A 25,215-nucleotide genomic window follows, 5' to 3' on the forward strand; every position below is an offset into this window, starting at 1 on the left:
CTCCTTCACAGCCACTCAGGCTCATTTAAGAGGCTCAAGAATAAGGCACTGATGAGCTCCTCCATTGATAGATCATTGTGAGCTGTCACTACCCACCCCCAATTCATCCCATTTTTCTCTGGATACTCCAGCTTCCTCCAAAAATCCAAAGACATGCAGATCTGGTTTCGATCCAGACTGGCAGTAGGTGAGAATGGTTTGTCTCTGCATGTTGATCCTGTGATACACTGGTGACCTGTGCAGACTGGGATTGTCTTCAAATTTAAACTGCCTTAGATTTTTGCTATGTTTTTTCAATCCGGGTTTTTTGCTTGTTTTTTGTTGTTGTTGCTTTTCTTTCATTGATTTAATCCTAGCTTCTGTTGTACACTTAGTTTGGACAGTATGCAAGTATCCATATATTCATATGCATTGATATTTGTTATTATAAAATAGTTCCTTTTATTTTTCCTTTCAGGTTGCCTTTAAAAACACTGGCAACTGACAAGAGTTGAAGAGTGCAGAACATCTATCTATCTTATTGCATAAATAACCGCTGCAACATTTGTTGTTTTCCACAGATGCACAGTGACATCCACTGTGTAACAGTGAAGAACCTGAACTGTGCAGGCGGGATTACTAGAGGGCAGACGTAAAGGTAAGGACATGTCCAACTCTTTGTAGTCCTTTTGATCTGAGCATGACGTTAGGCTGTGTCATGTGCTCAGGGGTCAGGCCGTGTACTAACAGGCCTTAGCGTCAGGACTTGGCATTTTACCGGGTGAATAATTCCTCTCTGGCCCAGAGAAGCAGCCTTAAGCAAACCTGAAGTCGCCGGCGTGACCTTGCACCAAGCAGGCTGGTGAGAGAAGTGTGTTTGAGACATTACCACAGCCAGAAATGGCATGGGTTAACTGCACTTTTTCTCTCTCTAAAAAGGTGGAATTAGAGTTTCTTGCATATAATTGTTTATAAAAGGTAAAGCTGATAAAGCTGTGAAAAGAAATGATGGCATGCCAGTGTTGTCAGTCGTCCAAGATGTCTGTCTTATTCTCGTGTGTTGTTTGCATGCCTTGTTAATTCTGTAGTCGCCCTTCGTCTGCTGATGTCACCGTGTCCATCCTGACCTGGGAACAGATCCAAAGTTGACTCTCTCCTATGCAACAGTGTCTGTGCCTACGTCACCTGTAACCAATCCAATAACATTTAATCCTTGCCTTGAACAATGCACGCAGCAACATCAAGGAACAGAAGAAAAGAAGAGGACACTTTATCTCTGTTTGTTTGCAAACCAAAATATGTATTCTCGAACCATGTGCTTGCATTAAAAAACAGTTACCCAAATATAAACTTAATTCTGTTTCTTTGTTTCTTTGTCAACATGATCAAACAAAAACTAATGAAATGATTTCCACAAACTTTGTTCAATTAAATAAAAATGTGGTTTTGTAAGGGACCAGTTGAACTTTGGTTGAAGTACTGCATTTTAGTTTTACATCCATCTACATGTTGAGAAGCCGCTGGGTATAATAAATAGCAATGGTATTATTTCAAAATCTAGAACAAGAAACTGGAACTTTTGGTTTGGACTGATGTAAGGTGCCAGGTTATGTCAGTAGCTTCAGAGAGGGAACTGAATGAAGTTAGTTCAAAATGAGAAGTGTGTGTGGGCTTTGTTTCAGTTAAGATTCTTCTGCTTGAAGACTCGTGTGTTGTGTTCACTGGACCAGTTATTCTCTGTGCAGCTGCAGTGGACCAGTTTCACTTCAGTCAAACTGAGGGAGGTTTTTGTACGACTCTAAATCACTGTGTGAACGTGTAATCGCTATGATAGCCGAGACAGTAATAATCTCCAACATCTTCAGCCTGAACACCACTGATAGTTAAGGTGTAACTAGAACCAGATCTACTGCCACTGAATCGAGACGGAGTTCCTGAATAACGAGTTGATGCAGAATATATAAGAAGCTTGGGAGCCTGTCCAGGTTTCTGAAGGTACCAACTGAGATCAGCACCAATATCTGAACTCCCTCTGGCTCCGATGTTCACAGTCCCTCCAAGACTAACAGACTTGACTGTGTCGGTCTGAGTCAGAAAATTGTTGGCAGCAGACTCTGAAATCAGAAATGAATGAAAGAGCATCAGAGGAAAGAGTTCCAACAGCCTGTGGAGGAAAATAAAGACAACACATTAACACCATGTTCAAAATCTCTCACCCTGACTCAGAAAAACCATCATGACACTCAGAGTTACTGTCAACATCATCCTGATGCAGTTTTCTGTGCGAGTGCGTGAAAACTGCTCGGACTCTGTGTGACTTTAACTCTGAGGAGCAGCGATGCATACAATTCATGCAAAATACATTTGAGTACACCTGTCTTGATGAAACCCAGAGGAAGAGGTGAGGTTGAGTGAGAACATGTGGACATCACATGAAGGAACTTTCACTTCTGGTTCTGACTTTGAAACGTTCTGGTCTGCACACATGGGAGAAGTTTGTCTTCAAGGCTTTTTACTGTCTCTTCATGTCTATAAGTAGATGCACACTGCCCTCTGCTGACACTTCACCATCATCAATAACTCCATCATGGTTGAGACTGATTTGGTTTTCTGTCCTTGTTCAATCTATCATCACCGTGTACATCAGTCATTTCATTCAGCTCTGATATCAGGGAAAGAAGTCAGTAAGTACACGTCATCTAACCTCAGTGACCCCAGACCTCTGTTTTATTGAAGTACTCTCCCCCTCTGAGAATACTCTGAGTATCAATAAGACTTGATGTGACAGTGAAGTCTACGAGTATCAGTCTCATTTGATTGCTCTGTAAAAAACTAAAGTTTAACATGTACAGTTCCAATAAAACTGAGCAAAGTGCGTCTGCTAATGAAGATAAAACCATGTGAATAAAAAGAGCTGCAAAATGCATCATGAGGCCTAAAGAGACCTTAGTTAGATAGACTGTCTATATGAACACAGTCTGGTTGCTATATAATGATATATAAGGTCTATATAGATATACATGCAATCTGTTGACTAAATAATTTATTTCTCATATAATCTATGTTTAATATAATAATATATGATTCACGTATGTATATACAGTCTACATAAAGATGTTGACAGTCTATATGAAATATGTAGAATATATAGACTATCACTATAAATAAATGTCTTTAAAAACTGTTTATACAAAGATAAAGTCCACAAACAATGTATATAATGATTATATACAACTTATGGAATGCACCTTGCTCTATAAAGGATTTTTGAATATACTACAAATACATCATGAATGTATTGACTGTAATTACTGCACTTGAGAAAAATCTATGTTGTACATATTTAGAAATATCCCACTGACACTCCTGTGGAAAATCAGAGAATAAGTAAAGCTTGTGGTAAAATGATATTCAAATATTACAAACTGGTCATTCATTTGTAGTAATAAATGGATGTAGTCAGTAAAAGCAACTTTTTAAGAGTTTCATCTTAGGTCTGAAAGTGTGTGATTGTGAATGTTGTGCTTGGTGAGGTTCCTGTCAGTCTCTGTGTTCACTGGTCTGTGTCACACTCTCTTCCTGCTGTAACAGCTCAGTGTCTCTGCCTCTGACTGAGGGAGGTTTTTGTACGACTGTGATTCACTGTGTCAACACTCCACTGCCATGATCAGTGAGACAGTAATAATCTCCAACATCTTCACTCTGAACTCCACTGATGGTCAAAGAGAAGTCAGTTCTGCTTCCACTGCCACTAAACCGAGCTGGTGCTCCTGAATATCTATTGGTCGCTCTGTATATTAGGAGCTTTGGAGTCTGTCCAGGTTTCTGCTGGTACCAGGACATACATGGTTGACTATAACACGTTCCAACATTGGAATTGGTTTTACAGGTCAGAGTGACAGTGGATCCTGGAGTAAAGGTCATGACTGGAGGCTGAGTCACAGTCACCTGGCCGCTGCATCCTGCAGACAAACACAAATCATACAAGTCTCAGCGGAGGTGAAGAGAGAGAACAGGCAGCGCATCACGTCTGAAATGTTGCTGAGTGACTGAACCTGTGAAGCTGCAGCAGGCCAGCGTCCAGATGAGGAGGGCGATGAGAGTCATGGTGGTTGTGGTCGACTGACGGGTCTGAGTCCTGCAGAGCTGAAGTCACAGGACTATAAAGCTTCTCGGTTCAGTGGAGGATCAGCTGACGATGCAAAGCCTCCTCTCTATGGAAATGATTCCTCTGCTCTGAGCGGACTGAAGGTGACGTGGGACACAAACTCAGGAGCGTTACTGTTTGGATTTACACTAAATATGAAGAAGCACAATTGAGGGTCATCAGCATCTGGATTCAAATTGTGTCACTTTCATTGATGCAAATATGTTTATTTCATTCCCTTGAATTACAGAGTGAGTAGAAGTACAATAGAACTTTAAAAGCTTTTTGTTTAAATTGTGTTTTTCAAATTCTGTTGAGGTTTCCTGTTTGTTTTACAGATTTTAAATGATGTTAAACTATTTTGAAGTATTAATTTATGACAAAGTTAAATCAACTGTTTGTGTCTCAATGTTTAGAAGTAACAAAAATGATTGAAATTATTTCAAATCATGATGAAATGTCAGGCCACATTAGCTCAATATAAATATGAAGTGTCAATTGTGTAGTTTTACCATAAAAAGTGAATCTTCAGTGGACAGACTGTTGTTCACGGTGCAGGAGGTTTTTGTACGAGCACCTAATGAGTCTGTATCACTGTGGTACACTTTCGGTGGAGGAACCAAACTCGTCAGTGACTGTAAGTACCAGAGATTTTGACTTTGTGCAATAATAACTTTGATCTAATAATGAAGAAGAATTTGATCAAGTTCAGAGATTGACTGGCTGATAATTTTGTTGAGTTTTGATCAATCAGAGTTAATCTCATATCCTGAGAAAAAGAAATGCTGATCAATATTTATTGATTGTAATGAATTTCTGTAGATTATTACATTTATAGAAACATACAAAAACAAATGTTTCATCTATTTTCATGTTCACTAATGATTTGAATTCACATGTGTAGAACATTTTAAAATAGAATTTGCTCAAGCTTCAAACTGAATCACAAAGTGTTTCAAATGTTTACTTTGAAATGATCAAACATATTCTGGCACAAAAATCTGATGTTGAACACAAACAGGATTTTATCAGTAAATGCAGCTCAGCTTTGTGTTCACGGTTCATGTGGTGAAAAGGAAGTGAAAGAAACAGACGACAACGGTTTGAACTGTTTTCACACCAGTGTTTCAGCTCTGTGACTTCAAACAGAAGAAAATCATCTCAGGGACGAGTTCTTCACTGTCACACGTTGAGAAACAGACATGAAGACGTCATCAATAATCATCAATAATCATTATCAGTGAACCTTCTCAGCCACATTGACACTTGAACCCTGCGGCTGATGGTCTGACACTGAGTGAAGATGTTAAACAGTAGAAGTTCTTCTGTTTTATTTTATAACGTGCAAGAAATCACCTGGACGTCATTTTGCTTCATCCTCATCCCTTTGTCTTTTCTCCCCCCTCTCTCTCCTCCAGTGGGTGTGGTGCGGCCCACCCTGACCGTCCTCCCCCCCTCCAGTGCAGAGCTGCAGCAGGGCAGTGCCACTCTGGTGTGTCTGGCCAGCGGGGGCTTCCCCTCGGCCTGGAGCCTGGGCTGGAAGGTGGGGGGCAGCAGCAGCTCCTCGGGGGCGTCTCACAGCCTAGAGGTCCTGGGGAAGGACGGCCACTACAGCTGGAGCAGCACCCTGAGCCTCCCTGTGGAGCAGTGGAGCAAGGCGGCCTCAGTGAGCTGTGAGGCCAGTCTGAACGGACAGAGCCCTGTCACTCAAACCCTGGACCCTGACCGCTGCTCGGAGTAGAGAGACGACAGGATGGAGTCATTGTGCTCTACTGTGGGTCTGTTTGATTTACGTGTGTTCTACTGCAGCTCTGCACGTCTTCATATCTTTGCTTCAACATATTATCACAGTTCAATGTTGTATTGTGCTACTTTTTAAACAAGAATAAATATTTCATGTCATATGTCATTTGTTTTTCACATTTCTATTCTTACTTTACTGAAATAAAAGAAATCATCACTAACATCTGCTTCTGTTTTATTTCTTCTGCAAGATATTAATGTAAATCTGTGTTTTACTTCCACTTATAAGATAATTTCTCTTGTGTGGATCTGCATGAAAACCATGTTCCTCACTTCTGAGATGAACAATTCACTTCATTCAAATTATAAAAATCACATATTTCATTAGTTTGTAGGACTTTCCTCATAATTCATATTATTGTCAACAAAAGTGTCACAAGTAAAAACTTCAAATGAAACCTGAGAAGTTAGAGGGAGATGACACATTTAGCATAAGAGTTATTTAGATATTTAGTTCCATCCATGTTCTGATGTGTGAGTGCTTAATGGTAAAACACCTTTGAATGTGTGATTATAATATTCATCATATCACTATTTAATAAAGTTTAACAGAATCTAAATGACAATTAAAGTCGACAAACAAACATTTAGTCATCAAATGAAATTGATTAATAACCAGAACTTTCTGATTATTCTTGTTTTAAACTTGTTGGTTGTATCATCTCAATGTGTTTATAATACATCGTACACATCACTACATATATTCTCTGTGTTCACTGTAGTTTTCTGTTAGAGCTCATTCTGTAGAGCAACTAGTTGACGCAGGTTTTTCACGATACAGCTCCGTTTACAACACGTGCAACTCGGCCGGTCGACGCAGCGTTCACTGCTCCGCCAGAGAATCACCATGAAAAATCATTTGTGGGACTCCAGGGGCGTTTCAAGGGACTTTAGGGGCCTCGGGCAAAAGGGACCTGGGGGAGCCTGCATTGAATCAAACACCCCCCTACAAAGAAACACATGAACCACATCATTACAATCTTCAAACTAATCTTTTCTCATCAATATTAAAAGTGCAGACCCGTGCATCCACGTAAATGATAGTGAAGCAATAAAGTTTAACTTCAAACCTCCCCCCCACCATCTCAGGCTCATCTTACACACACATTTAGACGTTCAAGTCTTCAACCAATCATCTAAAAGGACAACGTTGGTTGCATGGGGCCTTGTTTGTTGATTTATGAACATTTAAAACTTTAGTTTAGTTTGTTTCAGTTAAGATTCTTCTGCTTGAAGACTCGTGTGTTGTGTTCACTGGACCAGTTATTCTCTGTGCAGCTGCAGTGGACCAGTTTCACTTCAATCAAACTGAGGGAGGTTTTTGTACGACTCTAAATCACTGTGTGAACATTCCACTGCCATGAGCACCAAGACAGTAATAATCTCCAACATCTTCAGCCTGAACACCACTGATAGTTAAGGTGTAACTAGAACCAGATCTACTGCCACTGAATCGAGACGGAGTTCCTGAATTAAGAGTTGATGTTGTGTATATAAGAAGCTTGGGAGCCTGTCCAGGTTTCTGAAGGTACCAACTGAGATCAGCACCAATATTTGAACTCCCTCTGGCTCCGATGTTCACAGTCCCTCCAAGTCTAACAGACTTGACTGTGTCGGTCTGAGTCAGAAAATTGTTGGCAGCAGACTCTGAAATCAGAAATGAATGAAAGAGCATCAGAGGAAAGAGTTCCAACAGCCTGTGGAGGAAAATAAAGACAACACATTAACACCATGTTCAAAATCTCTCACCCTGACTCAGAAAAACCAACATGACACTCAGAGTTACTGTCAACATCATCCTGATGCAGTTTTCTGTGCGAGCGTGTGAAAACTGCTCGGACTCTGTGTGAGGCAGGAGAACTTAAACTCTGGAGCAGCGATGCACAAAAGTCATGCAAACACACACCTGCGGATGTGAAACAGAAAAAGCAGAGTTCATCTCCCTCTGGATCATTCGACCATTTCAAATCTGTCCATAGAAAACTTAAACATGTCTCACATGTTCTCCCAATGCCAACTCTATGGATTATTATTATTATTTATTTTAATTGTATTAGTTTTTCTAGGGTGAGGAAAATAAAATGCAAGAACAGCCCAGACATTCAACTTGCAGTTGAGCAGTTGAACTTATTCATATATTTAATTTACCAGCTTTTTTTATTTCATTTTACAAAAATGATTCAAAGTTCTTCTCTCCAATGTCCTGTAGTTTCATGTCAAATAATCTCAGCCACATTGAATAATGATGTGAAGGGTCTCCTCAGTTTGCAGCTGGTTAAATGCTCATCAGTTGTGGAATCATCCTGTTTCATTGAATTTTGACATATATCAGAAAACAAAGCAAAATCATGAACGTTTTCAAGGTGGATGTTATTTTTGTAATAATAAAATCCTTTAGATGACAGAGATTGTTTCTGCATCTGTTAACACAGATGACAGTTTGTCACTGACATGACTTTGTGCTTTGTGCTCACTGTTGTGTGAAGGAGGTTTTTGTACAGCGACTTAACAGACTTCTATCACTGTGGTACACGTTCGGCGGAGGCACCAAACTCATCATTCACAGTAAGTCTGGCTTCATGGTGGATCAAACTTTGCACATAATGTATTTCTCAATAGATAAATAAATGTGTCTCTATGTTTTATTACATCCGGTAGTTATCAGACAACAATCATATTTGAAAGGGGAAAAAAAGTGAATATGAATTTCAGTCTGTTAATAAGCAACAACGATTAGAAGTTGAAAAGTTCAATCATGACTTTGCCAAATTGAAACAATAGGTCTCTGAATTATGTCAGCACATGAAATGATTGTATTCTGAATGAGGATGCGAATGGACATTTTCTGTAGACGATGTAAAGAAGCTTGAATTAAGTTTATATCAAAGTTCAGCTCATTGGAAACTTGATTTTTTTAACCCTGCGTGTATAAAAATGACTGTTAAAGAGTTTCATACTCCAGATTTTCTTGATGGCTCTTGTCTCGGTTAAGATTCGATTAGGTAACGCTAAGATGAGATAAGATAAGTGACTCTCATCTTCTTGTGTGTCTCTACTCTCCCCTCCAGGTGGCCCCATGGTCAGGCCCTCGGTCTCTCTGCTTCCCCCTTCCTCTGAGCAGCTCTCTGGGGGCTCGGCCATGCTGGCCTGCCTGTTGACTGGCTACTCTCCTCAGGGAGCTGTGGTGAGCTGGGACGTGGACGGCACAGAGGTGACGGAGGGGGTCCTTACCAGCTCGGAGCAGGAGAAGAGCGGACGCTTCAGCAGCAGCAGCACCCTGACCCTGAGCCGGGAGCACTGGGAGACAGGGGAGCTGTACTCCTGCAGGGTCCTCCACCACGGACACAGTCAGACCCAGTCCCTCACCAGGAGCCAGTGTCAGGGCTAGAGGGGCCGACTGAAGCCCAGGACAGGAGCTCTGTCTGGGGGGAGGGGGCAGGAGAAGCAGACCTGCAGCTCTGATCAAATATGAGTTTGGATGTTTGTAGAGGTTTGTTCTGTGTGGAGCTCAACTTTAATAACTGTCACGCTCACAAATGAGGTTTTGCTAATAAAGTTTGTATTGATGCATAACACCAAAGTGTTTGGTCTTTAATCTTTTTACATGGTTTTAAATCTTCACTTGATGCTCCTCCTCTGGGCAGATATCTTGGAATTTAAATCGGTTGGTAAAAATAAAAGTTACTACTTCTTTTAATTGGTAAGAACAATGATGACATATTAGTGATCGTTTTATCAAGATTGGAAACATGCTTCCTTTTCAGCGAAGCAAAACCAATGATAGAAATAACTAACGGCCAATATTTGTCTGTCAATGTGACTGTTAATGTAATCATTAGATCTTATTAAATCTCATTTTCAAATGATTCCTCTAAAACTCAACTCAACTAATCATCATTGAATAAAACTGTGTGTCACAACAAATCGGTGTCTTTTTTTTTGCTTTCAACATTTTACACATTGCAAAACCTCCATTCTTAATCATTCCAGTGTCAGAAAGTGCAGGAGATGGTTTCAGTTGTGTCACTTCTCTGCACGTCAGTGGAGATACAACATATCAAGCATTAAAACATTGATTTCAAAATCTAGAACAAGAAACTGGAGCTTTTGGTTTGGACTGATGTAAGGTGCCAGGTTATGTCAGTAGCTTCAGAGAGGGAACTGAATGAGGAGAATACAAAATGAGAAGTGTGTGTGGGCTTTGTTTCAGTAAAGATTCTTCTGCTTGAAGACTCGTGTGTTGTGTTCACTGGACCAGTTATTCTCTGTGCAGCTGCAGTGGACCAGTTTCACTTCAGTCAAACTGAGGGAGGTTTTTGTACGACTCTAAATCACTGTGTGAACACTCCACTGCCATGATCACCGAAACAGTAATAATCTCCAACATCTTCAGCCTGAACACCACTGATAGTTAAGGTGTAACTAGAACCAGATCTACTGCCACTGAATCGAGACGGAGTTCCTGAATTAAGAGTTGATGCTCTGTATATAAGAAGCTTGGGAGCCTGTCCAGGTTTCTGAAGGTACCAACTGAGATCAGCACCAATATCTGAACTCCCTCTGGCTCCGATGTTCACAGTCCCTCCAAGTCTAACAGACTTGACTGTGTCGGTCTGAGTCAGAAATTTGTTGGCAGCAGACTCTGAAATCAGAAATGAATGAAAGAGCATCAGAGGAAAGAGTTCCAACAGCCTGTGGAGGAAAATAAAGACAACACATTAACACCATGTTCAAAATCTCTCACCCTGACTCAGAAAAACCATCATGACACTCAGAGTTACTGTCAACATCATCCTGATGCAGTTTTCTGTGCGAGTGCGTGAAAACTGCTCGGACTCTGTGTGACTTTAACTCTGAGGAGCAGCGATGCAAACAATTCATGCAAAATACATTTGAGTACACCTGTCTTGATGAAACCCAGAGGAAGAGGTGAGGTTGAGTGAGAACATGTGGACATCACATGAAGGAACTTTCACTTCTGGTTCTGACTTTGAAACGTTCTGGTCTGCACACATGGGAGAAGTTTGTCTTCAAGGCTTTTTACCAGAAAACCTTTGAATGTGATTGTTGTTCATGGACTCTTTCATCCCAAAACACCAAATGTATCAAAATCGAACCAAGTGATTTTGTTTCCTCAACTGAATCAAAGTGTGACTGAAAACTGAAGCCAGCAGCTCCTCTGGGAGTAACTGTCTCTTCATGTCTATAAGTAGATGCACACTGCCCTCTGCTGACACTTCACCATCATCAATAACTCCATCATGGTTGAGACTGATTTGGTTTTCTGTCCTTGTTCAATCTCTCATCACCGTGTACATCAGTCATTTCATTCAGCTCTGATATCAGGGAAAGAAGTCAGTAAGTACACGTCATCTAACCTCAGTGACCCCAGACCTCTGTTTTATTGAAGTACTCTCCCCCTCTGAGAATACTCTGAGTATCAATAAGACTTCATGTGACAGTGAAGTCTACGAGTATCAGTCTCATTTGATTGCTCTGTAAAAAACTAAAGTTTAACATGTACAGTTCCAATAAAACTGAGCAAAGTGCGTCTGCTAATGAAGATAAAACCATGTGAATAAAAAGAGCTGCAAAATGCATCATGAGGCCTAAAGAGACCTTAGTTAGACAGACTGTCTATATGAACACAGTCTGGTTGCTATATAATGATATATAAGGTCTATATAGATATACATGCAATCTGTTGACTAAATAATATATTTATCATATAATCTATGTTTAATATAATAATATATGATTCACATATGTATATACATTCTACATAAAGATGTTGACAGTCTATATGAAATATGTAGAATATATAGACTATCACTATAAATAAATGTCTTTAAAAACTGTTTATACAAAGATAAAGTCCACAAACAATGTATATAATGATTGTATACAACCTATGGAATGCACTTTGCTCTATAAAGGATTCTTGAATATACTACAAATACATCATGAATGTATTGACTGTAATTACTGCACTTGAGAAAAATCTATTTTGTACATATTTAGAAATATCCCACTGACACTCCTGTGGAAAATCAGAGAATAAGTAAAGCTTGTGGTAAAATGATATTCAAATATTACAAACTGGTCATTCATTTGTAGTAATAAATGGATGTAGTCAGTAAAAGCAACTTTTTAAGAGTTTCATCTTAGGTCTGAAAGTGTGTGATTGTGAATGTTGTGCTTGGTGAGGTTCCTGTCAGTCTCTGTGTTCACTGGTCTGTGTCACACTCTCTTCCTGCTGTAACAGCTCAGTGTCTCTGCCTCTGACTGAGGGAGGTTTTTGTACGACTGTGATTCACTGTGTCAACACACTCGCTCCATTTATTACATGGCCACTGAAACAGTAGTAAACTGCTGCATCTTCACTCTGAACTCCACTGATGGTCAAAGAGAAGTCAGAGCTGCTTCCACCGCCACTAAATCGAGCTGGTGCTCCTGAATGTCTATTGGTCGCTCTGTATATTAGGAGCTTTGGAGTCTGTCCAGGTTTCTGCTGGTACCAGGACATACATGGTTGACTATAACACGTTCCAACATTGGAATCGGTTTTACAGGTCAGAGTGACAGTGGATCCTGGAGTAATGGTCACGACTGGAGGCTGAGTCACAGTCACCTGGCCGCTGCATCCTGCAGACAAACACAAATCATACAAGTCTCAGCGGAGGTGAAGAGAGAGAACAGGCAGCGCATCACGTCTGAAATGTTGCTGAGTGACTGAACCTGTGAAGCTGCAGCAGGCCAGCGTCCAGATGAGGAGGGCGATGAGAGTCATGGTGGTTGTGGTCGACTGACGGGTCTGAGTCCTGCAGAGCTGAAGTCACAGGACTATAAAGCTTCTCGGTTCAGTGGAGGATCAGCTGACGATGCAAAGCCTCATCTCTATGGAAATGATTCCTCTGCTCTGAACGGACTGAAGGTGACGTGGGACACAAACTCAGGAGCGTTACTGTTTGGATTTACACTAAATATGAAGAAGCACAATTGAGGGTCGTCAGCATCTGGATTCAAATTGTGTCACTTTCATTGATGCAAATATGTTTATTTCATTCCCTTGAATTACAGAGTGAGTAGAAGTACAATAGAACTTTAAAAGCTTTTTGTTTAAATTGTGTTTTTCAAATTCTGTTGAGGTTTCCTGTTTGTTTTACAGATTTTAAATGATGTTAAACTATTTTGAAGTATTAATTTATGACAAAGTTAAATCAACTGTTTGTGTCTCAATGTTTAAAAGTAACAAAAATGATTGAAATTATTTCAAATCATGATGAAATGTCAAGCCACATTAGCTCAATATAAATATGAAGTGTCAATTGTGTAGTTTTACCATAAAAAGTGAATCTTCAGTGGACAGACTGTTGTTCACGGTGCAGGAGGTTTTTGTACGAGCACCTAATGAGTCTGTATCACTGTGGTGGACTTTCGGTGGAGGAACCAAACTCGTCAGTGACTGTAAGTACCAGAGATTTTGACTTTGTGCAATAATAACTTTGATCTAATAATGAAGAAGAATTTGATCAAGTTCAGAGATTGACTGGCTGATAATTTTGTTGAGTTTTGATCAATCAAAGTTAATCTCATATCCTGAGAAAAAGAAATGCTGATCAATATTTATTGATTGTAATGAATTTCTGTAGATTATTACATTTATAGAAACATACAAAAACAAATGTTTCATCTATTTTCATGTTCACTAATGATTCGAATTCACATGTGTAGAACATTTTAAAATAGAATTTGCTCAAGCTTCAAACTGAATCACAAAGTGTTTCAAATGTTTACTTTGAAATGATCAAACATATTCTGGCACAAAAATCTGAGGTTGAACACAAACAGGATTTTATCAGTAAATGCAGCTCAGCTTTGTGTTCACGGTTCATGTGGTGAAAAGGAAGTGAAAGAAACAGACGACAACGGTTTGAACTGTTTTCACACCAGTGTTTCAGCTCTGTGACTTTAAACAGAAGAAAATCATCTCAGGGACGAGTTCTTCACTGTCACACGTTGAGAAACAGACATGAAGACGTCATCAATAATCATCAATAATCATTATCAGTGAACCTTCTCAGCCACATTGACACTTGAACCCTGCGGCTGATGGTCTGACACTGAGTGAAGATGTTAAACAGTAGAAGTTCTTCTGTTTTATTTTATAACGTGCAAGAAATCACCTGGACGTCATTTTGCTTCATCCTCATCCCTTTGTCTTTTCTCCCCCCTCTCTCTCCTCCAGTGGGTGTGGTGCGGCCCACCCTGACCGTGCTCCCCCCCTCCAGTGCAGAGCTGCAGCAGGGCAGTGCCACTCTGGTGTGTCTGGCCAGCGGGGGCTTCCCCTCGGCCTGGAGCCTGGGCTGGAAGGTGGGGGGCAGCAGCAGCTCCTCGGGGGCGTCTCACAGCCCAGAGGTCCTGGGGAAGGACGGCCACTACAGCTGGAGCAGCACCCTGAGCCTCCCTGTGGAGCAGTGGAGCAAGGCGGCCTCAGTGAGCTGTGAGGCCAGTCTGAACGGACAGAGCCCTGTCACTCAAACCCTGGACCCTGACCGCTGCTCGGAGTAGAGAGACGACAGGATGGAGTCATTGTGCTCTACTGTGGGTCTGTTTGATTTACGTGTGTTCTACTGCAGCTCTGCACGTCTTCATATCTTTGCTTCAACATATTATCACAGTTCAATGTTGTATTGTGCTACTTTTTAAACAAGAATAAATATTTCATGTCATATGTCATTTGTTTTTCACATTTCTATTCTTACTTTACTGAAATAAAAGAAATCATCACTAACATCTGCTTCTGTTTTGTTTCTTCTGCAAGATATTAATGTAAAAGATCTAATTTCTCTTGTGTGGATCTGCATGAAAACCATGTTCCTCACTTCTGAGATGAACAATTCACTTCATTCAAATGATGAAAATCACATATTTCATTAGTTTGTAGGACTTTCCTCATAATTCATATTATTGTCAACAAAAGTGTCACAAGTAAAAACTTCAAATGAAACCTGAGAAGTTAGAGGGAGATGACACATTTAGCATAAGAGTTATTTAGATATTTAGTTCCATCCATGTTCTGATGTGTGAGTGCTTAATGGTAAAACACCTTTGAATGTGTGATTATAATATTCATCATATCACTATTTAATAAAGTCAGAGTAGCTTCAGAGATGGAACTGAATGAGGAGAATACAAAACGAGAAGTGTGTGTGGGCTTTGTTTCAGTTAAGATTCTTCTGCTTGAAGACTCGTGTGTTGTGTTCACTGGACCAGTTATTCTCTGTGCAGCTGCAGTGGACCAGTTTCACTTCAGTCAAACTGAGGGAGGTTTTTGTACGACTCTAAATCACTGTGTGAACGTGTTACCGCTATGATAGCCGAGACAGTAATAATCTCCAACATCTTCAGCCTGAACACCACTGATAGTTAAGGTGTAACTAGAACCAGAGCTACTGCCACTGAATCGAGACGGAGTTCCTGAATAACGAGTTGATGCTTTGTATATAAGAAGCTTGGGAGCCTGTCCAGGTTTCTGAAGGTACCAACTGAGATCATCCTCAATATCTGAACTCCCTCTGGCTCCGATGTTCACAGTCCCTCCAAGACTAACAGACTTGACTGTGTCGGTCTGAGTCAGAAATTTGTTGGCAGCAGACTCTGAAATCAGAAATGAATGAAAGAGCATCAGAGGAAAGAGTTCCAACAGCCTGTGGAGGAAAATAAAGACAACACATTAACACCATGTTCAAAATCTCTCACCCTGACTCAGAAAAACCATCATGACACTCAGAGTTACTGTCAACATCATCCTGATGCAGTTTTCTGTGCGAGTGCGTGAAAACGGTTCAGACTCTGTGAGACTTTAACTCTGAGGAGCAGCGATGCATACAATTCATGCAAAATACATTTGAGTACACCTGTCTTGATGAAACCCAGAGGAAGAGGTGAGGTTGAGTGAGAACATGTGGACATCACATGAAGGAACTTTCACTTCTGGTTCTGACTTTGAAACGTTCTGGTCTGCACACATGGGAGAAGTTTGTCTTCAAGGCTTTTTACCAGAAAACCTTTGAATGTGATTGTTGTTCATGGACTCTTTCATCCCAAAACACCAAATGTATCAAAATCGAACCAAGTGATTTTGTTTCCTCAACTGAATCAAAGTGTGACTGAAAACTGAAGCCAGCAGCTCCTCTGGGAGTAACTGTCTCTTCATGTCTATAAGTAGATGCACACTGCCCTCTGCTGACACTTCACCATCATCAATAACTCCATCATGGTTGAGACTGATTTGGTTTTCTGTCCTTGTTCAATCTTTCATCACCGTGTACATCAGTCATTTCATTCAGCTCTGATATCAGGGAAAGAAGTCAGTAAGTACACGTCATCTAACCTCAGTGACCCCAGACCTCTGTTTTATTGAAGTACTCTCCCCCTCTGAGAATACTCTGAGTATCAATAAGACTTGATGTGACAGTGAAGTCTACGAGTATCAGTCTCATTTGATTGCTCTGTAAAAAACTAAAGTTTAACATGTACAGTTCCAATAAAACTGAGCAAAGTGCGTCTGCTAATGAAGATAAAACCATGTGAATAAAAAGAGCTGCAAAATGCATCATGAGGCCTAAAGAGACCTTAGTTAGATAGACTGTCTATATGAACACAGTCTGGTTGCTATATAATGATATATAAGGTCTATATAGATATACATGCAATCTGTTGACTAAATAATATATTTCTCATATAATCTATGTTTAATATAATAATATATGATTCACATATGTATATACAGTCTACATAAAGATGTTGACAGTCTATATGAAATATGTAGAATATATAGACTATCACTATAAATAAATGTCTTTAAAAACTGTTTATACAAAGATAAAGTCCACAAACAATGTATATAATGATTGTATACAACTTATGGAATGCACCTTGCTCTATATAGGATTCTTGAATATACTACAAATACATCATGAATGTATTGACTGTAATTACTGCACTTGAGAAATATCTATTTTGTACATATTTAGAAATATCCCACTGACACTCCTGTGGAAAATCAGAGAATAAGTAAAGCTTGTGGTAAAATGATATTCAAATATTACAAACTGGTCATTCATTTGTAGTAATAAATGGATGTAGTCAGTAAAAGCAACTTTTTAAGAGTTTCATCTTAGGTCTGAAAGTGTGTGATTGTGAATGTTGTGCTTGGTGAGGTTCCTGTCAGTCTCTGTGTTCACTGGTCTGTGTCACACTCTCTTCCTGCTGTAACAGCTCAGTGTCTCTGCCTCTGACTGAGGGAGGTTTTTGTACGACTCTAAATCACTGTGTCAACACACTCTGTCCATTTATTACATGGCCACTGTGACAGTAATAATCTCCAACATCTTCACTCTGAACTCCACTGATGGTCAAAGAGAAGTCAGAGCTGCTTCCACTGCCACTAAACCGAGCTGGTGCTCCTGAATGTCTATTGGTCGCTCTGTATATTAGGAGCTTTGGAGTCTGTCCAGGTTTCTGCTGGTACCAGTACATACATGGTTCACTATTACTACACGTTCCAACACTGGGGTTGGTTTTACAGGTCAGAGTGACAGTGGATCCTGGAGTAATGGTCACGACTGGAGGCTGAGTCACAGTCACCTGGCCGCTGCATCCTGCAGACAAACACAAATCATACAAGTCTCAGCGGAGGTGAAGAGAGAGAACAGGCAGCGCATCACGTCTGAAATGTTGCTGAGTGACTGAACCTGTGAAGCTGCAGCAGGCCAGCGTCCAGATGAGGAGGGCGATGAGAGTCATGGTGGTTGTGGTCGACTGACGGGTCTGAGTCCTGCAGAGCTGAAGTCACAGGACTATAAAGCTTCTCGGTTCAGTGGAGGATCAGCTGACGATGCAAAGCCTCATCTCTATGGAAATGATTCCTCTGCTCTGAGCGGACTGAAGGTGACGTGGGACACAAACTCAGGAGCGTTACTGTTTGGATTTACACTAAATATGAAGAAGCACAATTGAGGGTCGTCAGCATCTGGATTCAAATTGTGTCACTTTCATTGATGCAAATATGTTTATTTTATTCCCTTGAATTACAGAGTGAGTAGAAGTACAATAGAACTTTAAAAGCTTTTTGTTTAAATTGTGTTTTTCAAATTCTGTTGAGGTTTCCTGTTTGTTTTACAGATTTTAAATGATGTTAAACTATTTTGAGATATTAATTTATGACAAAGTTAAATCAACTGTTTGTGTCTCAATGTTTAAAAGTAACAAAAATGATTGAAATTATTTCAAATCATGATGAAATGTCAAGCCACATTAGCTCAATATAAATATGAAGTGTCAATTGTGTAGTTTTACCATAAAAAGTGAATCTTCAGTGGACAGACTGTTGTTCATGGTGCAGGAGGTTTTTGTACGAGCACCTAATGAGTCTGTATCACTGTGGCTCACTTTCGGTGGAGGAACCAAACTCGTCAGTGACTGTAAGTACCAGAGATTTTGACTTTGTGCAATAATAACTTTGATCTAATAATGAAGAAGAATTTGATCAAGTTCAGAGATTGACTGGCTGATAATTTTGTTGAGTTTTGATCAATCAAAGTTAATCTCATATCCTGAGAAAAAGAATTGCTGATCAATATTTATTGATTGTAATGAATTTCTGTAGATTATTACATTTATAGAAACATACAAAAACAAATGTTTCATCTATTTTCATGTTCAATAATGATTTGAATGTGTAGAACATTTTAAAATAGAATTTGCTCAAGCTTCAAACTGAATCACAAAGTGTTTCAAATGTTTACTTTGAAATGATCAAACATATTCTGGCACAAAAATCTGATGTTGAACACAAACAGGATTTTATCAGTAAATGCAGCTCAGCTTTGTGTTCACGGTTCATGTGGTGAAAAGGAAGTGAAAGAAACAGACGACAACGGTTTGAACTGTTTTCACACCAGTGTTTCAGCTCTGTGACTTTAAACAGAAGAAAATCATCTCAGGGACGAGTTCTTCACTGTCACACGTTGAGAAACAGACATGAAGACGTCATCAATAATCATCAATAATCATTATCAGTGAACCTTCTCAGCCACATTGACACTTGAACCCTGCGGCTGATGGTCTGACACTGAGTGAAGATGTTAAACAGTAGAAGTTCTTCTGTTTTATTTTATAACGTGCAAGAAATCACCTGGACGTCATTTTGCTTCATCCTCATCCCTTTGTCTTTTCTCCCCCCTCTCTCTCCTCCAGTGGGTGTGGTGCGGCCCACCCTGACCGTCCTCCCCCCCTCCAGTGCAGAGCTGCAGCAGGGCAGTGCCACTCTGGTGTGTCTGGCCAGCGGGGGCTTCCCCTCGGCCTGGAGCCTGGGCTGGAAGGTGGGGGGCAGCAGCAGCTCCTCGGGGGCGTCTCACAGCCTAGAGGTCCTGGGGAAGGACGGCCACTACAGCTGGAGCAGCACCCTGAGCCTCCCTGTGGAGCAGTGGAGCAAGGCGGCCTCAGTGAGCTGTGAGGCCAGTCTGAACGGACAGAGCCCTGTCACTCAAACCCTGGACCCTGACCGCTGCTCGGAGTAGAGAGACGACAGGATGGAGTCATTGTGCTCTACTGTGGGTCTGTTTGATTTACGTGTGTTCTACTGCAGCTCTGCACGTCTTCATATCTTTGCTTCAACATATTATCACAGTTCAATGTTGTATTGTGGTACTTTTTAAACAAGAATAAATATTTCATGTCATATGTCATTTGTTTTTCACATTTCTATTCTTACTTTACTGAAATAAAAGAAATCATCACTAACATCTGCTTCTGTTTTATTTCTTCTGCAAGATATTAATGTAAATCTGCATTTTACTTCCACTTATACAATAATTTCTCTTGTGTGGATCTGCATGAAAACCATGTTCCTCACTTCTGAAATGAACAATTCACTTCATTCAAATGATGAAAATCACATATTTCATTAGTTTGTAGGACTTTCCTCATAATTCATATTATTGTCAACAAAAGTGTCACAAGTAAAAACTTCAAATGAAACCTGAGAAGTTAGAGGGAGATGACACATTTAGCATAAGAGTTATTTAGATATTTAGTTCCATCCATGTTCTGATGTGTGAGTGCTTAATGGTAAAACACCTTTGAATGTGTGATTATAATATTCATCATATCACTATTTAATAAAGTTTAACAGAATCTAAATGACAATTAAAGTCGACAAACAAACATTTAGTCATCAAATGAAATTGATTAATAAACAGAACTTTCTGATTATTCTTGTTTTAAACTTGTTGGTTGTATCATCTCAATGTGTTTATAATACATCGTACACATCACTACATATATTCTCTGTGTTCACTGTAGTTTTCTGTTAGAGCTCATTCTGCAGAGCAACTAGTTGACGTAGGTTTGTCACGATACAGCTCCGTTTACAACACGTGCAACTCGGCCGGTCGACGCAGCGTTCACTGCTCCGCCAGAGAATCACCATGAAAAATCATTTGTGGGACTCCAGGGGCGTTTCAAGGGACTTTAGGGGCCTCGGGCAAAAGGGATCTGGGGGAGCCTGCATTGAATCAAACACCCCCCTACAAAGAAACACATGAACCACATCATTACAATCTTCAAACTAATCTTTTCTCATCAACATTAAAAGTGCAGACCCGTGCATCCACGTAAATGATAGTGAAGCAATAAAGTTTAACTTCAAACCCCCCCCCCACCATCTCAGGCTCATCTTACACACACATTTAGACGTTCAAGTCTTCAACCAATCATCTAAAAGGACAAAGTTGGTTGCGTGGGGCCTTGTTTGTTGATTTATGAACATTTAAAACTTTAGTTTAGTTTGTTTCAGTTAAGATTCTTCTGCTTGAAGACTCGTGTGTTGTGTTCACTGGACCAGTTATTCTCTGTGCAGCTGCAGTGGACCAGTTTCACTTCAGTCAAACTGAGGGAGGTTTTTGTACGACTCTAAATCACTGTGTGAACGTTCCACCATGATCACCAAGACAGTAATAATCTCCAACATCTTCAGCCTGAACACCACTGATAGTTAAGGTGTAACTAGAACCAGATCTACTGCCACTGAATCGAGACGGAGTTCCTGAATTACGAGTTGATGTTGTGTATATAAGAAGCTTGGGAGCCTGTCCAGGTTTCTGAAGGTACCAACTGAGATCATCATCAATATCTGAACTCCCTCTGGCTCCGATGTTCACAGTCCCTCCAAGACTAACAGACTTGACTGTGTCGGTCTGAGTCAGAAAATTGTTGGCAGCAGACTCTGAAATCAGAAATGAATGAAAGAGCATCAGAGGAAAGAGTTCCAACAGCCTGTGGAGGAAAATAAAGACAACACATTAACACCATGTTCAAAATCTCTCACCCTGACTCAGAAAAACCATCATGACACTCAGAGTTACTGTCAACATCATCCTGATGCAGTTTTCTGTGTGAGCGTGTGAAAACTGCTCGGACTCTGTGTAAGGCAGGAGAACTTAAACTCTGGAGCAGCGATGCACAAAAGTCATGCAAACACACACCTGCGGATGTGAAACAGAAAAAGCAGAGTTCATCTCCCTCTGGATCATTCGACCATTTCAAATCTGTCCATAGAAAACTTAAACATGTCTCACATGTTCTCCCAATGCCAACTCTATGGATTATTATTATTATTTATTTTAATTTTATTAGTTTTTCTAGGGTGAGGAAAATAAAATGCAAGAACAGCCCAGACATTCAACTTGCACATGAGCAGTTGAACTTATTGATATATTTAATTTACCAGCTTTTTTTATTTCATTTTACAAAAATGATTCAAAGTTCTTCTCTCCAATGTCCTGTAGTTTCATGTCAAATAATCTCAGCCACATTGAATAATGATGTGAAGGGTCTCCTCAGTTTGCAGCTGGTTAAATGCTCATCAGTTGTGGAATCATCCTGTTTCATTGAATTTTGACATATATCAGAAAACAAAGCAAAATCATGAACGTTTTCAAGGTGGATGTTATTTTTGTAATAATAAAATCCTTTAGATGACAGAGATTGTTTCTGCATCTGTTAACACAGATGACAGTTTGTCACTGACATGACTTTGTGCTTTTTAACAGACTTCTATCACTGTGGTACACGTTCGGCGGAGGCACCAAACTCATCATTCACAGTAAGTCTGGCTTCATGGTGGATCAAACTTTGCACATAATGTATTTCTCAATAGATAAATAAATGTGTCTCTATGTTTTATTACATCCGGTAGTTATCAGACAACAATCATATTTGAAAGGGGAAAAAAAGTGAATATGAATTTCAGTCTGTTAATAAGCAACAACGATTAGAAGTTGAAAAGTTCAATCATGACTTTGCCAAATTGAAACAATAGGTCTCTGAATTATGTCAGCACATGAAATGATTGTATTCTGAATGAGGATGCGAATGGACATTTTCTGTAGACGATGTAAAGAAGCTTGAATTAAGTTTATATCAAAGTTCAGCTCATTGGAAACTTGATTTTTTTAACCCTGCGTGTATAAAAATGACTGTTAAAGAGTTTCATACTCCAGATTTTCTTAATGGGTCTTGTCTCGGTTAAGATACGATATGATACAATTAGGTAACGCTAAGATGAGATAAGATAAGTGACTCTCATCTTCTTGTGTGTCTCTACTCTCCCCTCCAGGTGGCCCCATGGTCAGGCCCTCGGTCTCTCTGCTTCCCCCTTCCTCTGAGCAGCTCTCTGGGGGCTCGGCCATGCTGGCCTGCCTGTTGACTGGCTACTCTCCTCAGGGAGCTGTGGTGAGCTGGGACGTGGACGGCACAGAGGTGACGGAGGGGGTCCTTACCAGCTCGGAGCAGGAGAAGAGCGGACGCTTCAGCAGCAGCAGCACCCTGACCCTGAGCCGGGAGCACTGGGAGACAGGGGAGCTGTACTCCTGCAGGGTCCTCCACCACGGACACAGTCAGACCCAGTCCCTCACCAGGAGCCAGTGTCAGGGCTAGAGGGGCCGACTGAAGCCCAGGACAGGAGCTCTGTCTGGGGGGAGGGGGCAGGAGAAGCAGACCTGCAGCTCTGATCAAATATGAGTTTGGATGTTTGTAGAGGTTTGTTCTGTGTGGAGCTCAACTTTAATAACTGTCACGCTCACAAATGAGGTTTTGCTAATAAAGTTTGTATTGATGCATAACACCAAAGTGTTTGGTCTTTAATCTTTTTACATGGTTTTAAATCTTCACTTGATGCTCCTCCTCTGGGCAGATATCTTGGAATTTAAATCGGTTGGTAAAAATAAAAGTTACTACTTCTTTTAATTGGTAAGAACAATGATGACATATTAGTGATCGTTTTATCAAGATTGGAAACATGCTTCCTTTTCAGCGAAGCAAAACCAATGATAGAAATAACTAACGGCCAATATTTGTCTGTCAATGTGACTGTTAATGTAATCATTAGATCTTATTAAATCTCATTTTCAAATGATTCCTCTAAAACTCAACTCAACTAATCATCATTGAATAAAACTGTGTGTCACAACAAATCGGTGTCTTTTTTTTTGCTTTCAACATTTTACACATTGCAAAACCTCCATTCTTGATCATTCCAGTGTCAGAAAGTGCAGGAGATGGTTTCAGTTGTGTCACTTCTCTGCACGTCAGTGGAGATACAACATATCAAGCATTAAAACATTGATTTCAAAATCTAGAACAAGAAACTGGAGCTTTTGGTTTGGACTGATGTAAGGTGCCAGGTTATGTCAGTAGCTTCAGAGAGGGAACTGAATGAGGAGAATACAAAATGAGAAGTGTGTGTGGGCTTTGTTTCAGTAAAGATTCTTCTGCTTGAAGACTCGTGTGTTGTGTTCACTGGACCAGTTATTCTCTGTGCAGCTGCAGTGGACCAGTTTCACTTCAGTCAAACTGAGGGAGGTTTTTGTACGACTCTAAATCACTGTGTGAACGTGTAATCGCTATGAGCACCAAGACAGTAATAATCTCCAACATCTTCAGCCTGAACACCACTGATAGTTAAGGTGTAACTAGAACCAGATCTACTGCCACTGAATCGAGACGGAGTTCCTGAATTAAGAGTTGATGCTCTGTATATAAGAAGCTTGGGAGCCTGTCCAGGTTTCTGAAGGTACCAACTGAGATCAGCACCAATATCTGAACTCCCTCTGGCTCCGATGTTCACAGTCCCTCCAAGTCTAACAGACTTGACTGTGTCGGTCTGAGTCAGAAATTTGTTGGCAGCAGTCTCTGAAATCAGAAATGAATGAAAGAGCATCAGAGGAAAGAGTTCCAACAGCCTGTGGAGGAAAATAAAGACAACACATTAACACCATGTTCAAAATCTCTCACCCTGACTCAGAAAAACCATCATGACACTCAGAGTTACTGTCAACATCATCCTGATGCAGTTTTCTGTGCGAGTGCGTGAAAACGGTTCAGACTCTGTGAGACTTTAACTCTGAGGAGCAGCGATGCATACAATTCATGCAAAATACATTTGAGTACACCTGTCTTGATGAAACCCAGAGGAAGAGGTGAGGTTGAGTGAGAACATGTGGACATCACATGAAGGAACTTTCACTTCTGGTTCTGACTTTGAAACGTTCTGGTCTGCACACATGGGAGAAGTTTGTCTTCAAGGCTTTTTACCAGAAAACCTTTGAATGTGATTGTTGTTCATGGACTCTTTCATCCCAAAACACCAAATGTATCAAAATCGAACCAAGTGATTTTGTTTCCTCAACTGAATCAAAGTGTGACTGAAAACTGAAGCCAGCAGCTCCTCTGGGAGTAACTGTCTCTTCATGTCTATAAGTAGATGCACACTGCCCTCTGCTGACACTTCACCATCATCAATAACTCCATCATGGTTGAGACTGATTTGGTTTTCTGTCCTTGTTCAATCTTTCATCACCGTGTACATCAGTCATTTCATTCAGCTCTGATATCAGGGAAAGAAGTCAGTAAGTACACGTCATCTAACCTCAGTGACCCCAGACCTCTGCTTTATTGAAGTACTCTCCCCCTCTGAGAATACTCTGAGTATCAATAAGACTTCATGTGACAGTGAAGTCTACGAGTATCAGTCTCATTTGATTGCTCTGTAAAAAACTAAAGTTTAACATGTACAGTTCCAATAAAACTGAGCAAAGTGCGTCTGCTAATGAAGATAAAACCATGTGAATAAAAAGAGCTGCAAAATGCATCATGAATGTATTGACTGTAATTACTGCACTTGAGAAATATCTATTTTGTACATATTTAGAAATATCCCA

At 40.3% G+C, this 25,215-nt stretch overlaps 2 long non-coding RNA genes and 3 gene segments (V, D, J or C); 4 read left to right on the plus strand and 1 right to left on the minus strand.

Moving 5' to 3' along the window:
• Positions 1-2,303, minus strand: part of LOC138412315 (Ig kappa chain V region Mem5-like) — a 28,671-nt gene extending 26,368 nt beyond the window's left edge. The window contains 2 exon segments of the V gene segment in view: positions 1,795-2,093; positions 2,196-2,303. Coding sequence covers positions 1,795-2,093; positions 2,196-2,244 — 348 coding nt within the window.
• LOC138404820 (Ig kappa chain V-III region MOPC 321-like) overlaps positions 1-14,723 on the plus strand; it is a 39,338-nt gene extending 24,615 nt beyond the window's left edge. The window contains 2 exon segments of the V gene segment in view: positions 13,359-13,396; positions 14,178-14,723. Of these exon segments, the coding sequence occupies positions 13,359-13,396; positions 14,178-14,500 (361 nt within the window).
• LOC138412316 (Ig kappa chain V region Mem5-like) overlaps positions 1-19,738 on the plus strand; it is a 47,252-nt gene extending 27,514 nt beyond the window's left edge. Inside the window, 2 exon segments of the V gene segment in view lie at positions 18,380-18,417; positions 19,193-19,738. Of these exon segments, the coding sequence occupies positions 18,380-18,417; positions 19,193-19,515 (361 nt within the window).
• Positions 50-1,776, plus strand: LOC138412324 (uncharacterized). Its single transcript, XR_011244765.1, has 3 exons — positions 50-187; positions 561-637; positions 1,068-1,776. It is a non-coding gene; the product is annotated as an uncharacterized lncRNA (long non-coding RNA).
• Positions 19,739-21,384: 1,646 nt separating the features above from the next.
• On the plus strand, positions 21,385-23,120 carry LOC138412322 (uncharacterized). The gene is made up of 2 exons (XR_011244763.1): positions 21,385-22,100; positions 22,614-23,120. It is a non-coding gene; the product is annotated as an uncharacterized lncRNA (long non-coding RNA).
• Positions 23,121-25,215: the final 2,095 nt, after the last annotated feature.

Source organism: Paralichthys olivaceus, chromosome 12 (genome assembly GCF_024713975.1).
Source record: "Paralichthys olivaceus isolate ysfri-2021 chromosome 12, ASM2471397v2, whole genome shotgun sequence".
Taxonomy (NCBI): Eukaryota; Metazoa; Chordata; class Actinopteri; order Pleuronectiformes; family Paralichthyidae; genus Paralichthys; species Paralichthys olivaceus.